We start from the raw sequence: 3,428 nt of genomic DNA on the forward strand, positions 1-3,428 counted from the left end.
TAGAGGACTTCCGTATTACGACAATAAACGTCATTCGTTTAGTACCTAAGAATGGGTCCTAAAGGGACCCGCGTTGTCTCCGTTAGTAAACCCAGCATATGCACGATAGACATATTTGGCAGGTGAGATTTTGAATAGATCTCCATAATGATTCGTTTATTAGGATGTTTCAAAATTGGTTTTCGAAATGCTACATCAAAAAATAGCTTAGTCTACAAACTGTGATCATGCAATTTTGACGACTTGTATGCTTCCACGTCAGATTTTTCAAACTACAATTTACATAATTTATGTTAAACTACTAGCCATGGGCATGCGTAGATCACGTGTGTAAGGTGTAGATAAAGAAGCAATATATAGGACACTTCAGATCTGCCAGTTACTGTTCATAAAACAAAACCAAATATACAGAACGGTGTGTTCTAAAGGGTTAACGAGGAAATGGCAATCAACACAGTATCACTGAAGTTAACTTCGTTTCTTTCTTGTATGCCACGGTGGTAAGTAAACAGTGACCCACACATGACACTGCTTCCATGAGGGCTTGCGCGTTTAAGAAGACTGACAAAGTTGTTAGGACCAAGCAAGAAACGGTTAATTATCCAGTACGTTACTTTGTAAATAGGCCGTGATGTCAGAACCCGACTCAAAAGTAGCTAAAGATTTGACCATGGTGGTAAGTAAATGATATTGAATATACAGTTTTTTGTTTAAGTTGAAGAAGACCTGATCTAATTTTAACATAAAATTGGGCTCTCTTCACAGATGGAGACAACCATGAAGAATCTCCAAAGTCAGTTTCAGACATTATCTGGCCAGCTTGTCTCTAGAAATATCCGTCCAATCACCCATTACGGCATTAGCTAACTATATACATTAACACATTAAGAGGAAAAACACCCTTCGTTGGGGAAAACTTTTGAAATTTAAAAGGGGGGCTTTAGCATAAAATATCAGCAGTAGTTTATTTTAATACTTTTTCGACTGAGAAAAAGGACATACTATGTATAGATAAAAACAAATCTGTACTTTCTCAAAAGTGCCCCATCCGTCATTACTTTTGACTTGTGACATTGCACAGCATTGCGATCAAAGACGTTGGTAGCTAACTAACTAGCTGTCTATGTAGGTAGTTGTGTAACAGGGCAACTGTATATACCCGTGGTCATGGAAGTGATTGAAACAGCTGAATCCATTTTATTTGGATGGGTGAGCGAATACTTTTGGCAATATAATAGGTTCAGAGAATCAACAGAAGATTTTGAAAACATGTTATCACAACCATGCAAGCCTTAAATTACTTGATAAATATTTTTTTCATTGTTTAATAGGTAAGCATTTTCCTCTTATTAAAGTCAGCCAATTAACAAGCAACAACTCTTAATGGCAATTACATTTTACTTGTGATTATTATAATAGTGGTTATTTTTATGAGAATGATTATTTATTTGTAATAATTATGCAGCTAACACCAAACACATTTTTAAGAATTGCTTTTCCTAAATAATGGCGAATAAGCACCGCTAAAGGTTGGCCTTAACTTTCAAACTGGATGAGATGGGAACACGTATAGAAAACCTGGAAAAGAACGTTTCTGACCTCATGACACAGGCAGGATTGGAAGGACATCAAACAACCAAGTAAGCCATAGGGGTGGGATATATAAAGTACATATTTTAACTGCTTTTGATGTTTAAATAATGTCAGATTTTGATTTTCCAATCACTGACATTTAAGGTACTTGGCTGAAGAAGACAGGACACATTCCAGCGCAAGCCGGTCAAAGCATTGAATATGCACACCCTAAGAGCTTTCAGATATTGGAAACAGCCTTATCTATACATAAGTGCTTCTGCATCCTTATTGAAAATGGATAATATAGAAACAAACTTTATATATTTTTTCTAAATGAATGTGTATTACATATTTTAAACAGATTTTTCTCTGCTGGTCTGTTTCCGCTGTACAATGTGTCAAGTACATGAATCCAAAGAGAATTTTTACAAAGCTATATATTCACTGTAGTGCTTTCCTTTTTACTGAACATGCATTTATAAATATTTTACAATAATAAAAAGTGATAAATTATAACTGATAAAAAAACTGATAAAATTATAATAACTGGTCTTACTATTTATTATGTTTGACATCTGATTCAATAGAAGCATCTAGATACACAGAGGAGTAAAAGCCAGGGGTGACAGTGCATGGAAAATCTAGGCGGGATTAGGAAGACACCTTGGGAGGACTCAAAAGGGAACCCATCCTCCACTGGGTAGCCCAGCTAGGAACATATTTATAGACTGAGCAGTACCTCCAGTGTATATGTGGGGCCTCAGGTAGGTGGCAGCATCATTGGAGAATTCAGGAGGGAAAACATCAGTGAGCATTCTACACTGATACATGTGGCAAGGAGTCAAATTCTACACTGTGCCATTACAGCTCTGAACAAGGGCTATTTTGATTGGCACAAATATCCACAGATTGAATTTGTGGGTGAGATGGCTAATGATTATGGCAGGCCTACAAGAGAATTCTTCAGGTTTGAGTTACATTGTCTGTTGATAATGACATTTATACAATTTAATTAGGGTTCACATACAGTGTGGGAACCTTATTGTAATTGTTAGGATTTTTCCCTTTTCCCATTAAAAAAAAATAAAACATCATGCAGCCTACACTGTAATGCCTAGAAACACCAAACTTGGCAAAAACGTGCGGTGTGCTTCATATGGTGTGATTTTTGTTTCAATAGTTCCACAAAAGCAAAAGTAAATCCAAGAGCAGAAAGTATATGTTATGAATGCAAAACAGAAAAATATATATCAAAAGTATATATTTTTTATATAATTGGTTATTTGAAACTTATTTTCGTTTGCATTTTGACAAGTTTTTGGTTCCATTGTTTTTGTTTTTTTTTGGATTTTCCCAGTAAGGTCTTTTGCTTCTGGAATCTCTCTTTGCTTCTGGTTCGTTTTTTGCTTCTGACTTTTGGAACACATTTCACGTGTGGGAGGGTCTTAGATGAAGGCGTTCCTCTGCAATCTCCATTGGTCACTGATTCCGGACTGACACAGAGCTCTGAGACCGCCTCTGGGACCAAGCCACGCCCACCCCACCAGCCTCCCAGCGTTTTCAAACATGGCGGAACGCGGTGGTTCTGTTTCACAGTAGCATGTAAACTAAGTTTTACCATAAAAGTTTATACAAAGGTTATAATTAATTGGTAAATGGTCTGTAGATATTGCAAATGTCGCACTGAAAAATATTGACCTGTCTTGTCAATATATGGAGCCAGATCCGTAAACGCGAGCCGCTTTCGCCATTCCAGATGGCTCAGTCAAAACCATTATATCTTAATGAACCAATAAATAACATCAGCGGCAAAAATGAGTGTAAAAAATACCAGGGTTCATCATTTAGAACTA

General features: G+C 36.6%; 1 protein-coding gene across 4 annotated transcripts; it reads left to right on the forward strand.

Annotated features, from left to right (window-relative positions):
• Window positions 1–18: 18 nt before the first annotated feature.
• On the forward strand, window positions 19–2,614 carry LOC143517299 (heat shock factor-binding protein 1-like). 4 transcript variants are annotated; one of them, XM_077009669.1, is made up of 6 exons: window positions 37–122; window positions 429–500; window positions 626–676; window positions 766–832; window positions 1,550–1,640; window positions 1,729–2,609. In XM_077009669.1, exons 3-6 carry the CDS (start codon window positions 632–634, stop codon window positions 1,790–1,792), a joined length of 267 nt encoding a protein of 88 aa, XP_076865784.1. In that variant the 5' UTR covers window positions 37–122; window positions 429–500; window positions 626–631; the 3' UTR covers window positions 1,793–2,609. The 4 variants fall into 4 exon arrangements, with proteins under 4 accessions (XP_076865781.1, XP_076865782.1, XP_076865784.1 ...); XM_077009666.1 differs by lacking the exon at window positions 429–500 and having other exon boundaries at window positions 19–122; window positions 1,729–2,614; XM_077009667.1 differs by lacking the exon at window positions 429–500 and having other exon boundaries at window positions 35–122; window positions 1,738–2,557.
• The last annotated feature ends 814 nt before the right edge of the window (window positions 2,615–3,428 follow it).

The sequence above is a fragment of the Brachyhypopomus gauderio genome, chromosome 6 (genome assembly GCF_052324685.1).
Source record: "Brachyhypopomus gauderio isolate BG-103 chromosome 6, BGAUD_0.2, whole genome shotgun sequence".
NCBI lineage: Eukaryota > Metazoa > Chordata > Actinopteri > Gymnotiformes > Hypopomidae > Brachyhypopomus > Brachyhypopomus gauderio.

What these genes read in the sequence shown, in the direction of transcription:
- LOC143517299 (XM_077009666.1), top strand. Translation starts at nt 99, where the DNA reads ATGCACGATAGACATATTTGGCAG. An exon ending in CTAAAGATTTGACCATGGTG is followed by an intron (nt 677 to 765) that starts GTAAGTAAATGA and finishes CTCTCTTCACAG; the next exon opens with ATGGAGACAACCATGAAGAA. An exon ending in GAAGGACATCAAACAACCAA is followed by an intron (nt 1,641 to 1,728) that starts GTAAGCCATAGG and finishes TTCCAATCACTG; the next exon opens with ACATTTAAGGTACTTGGCTG.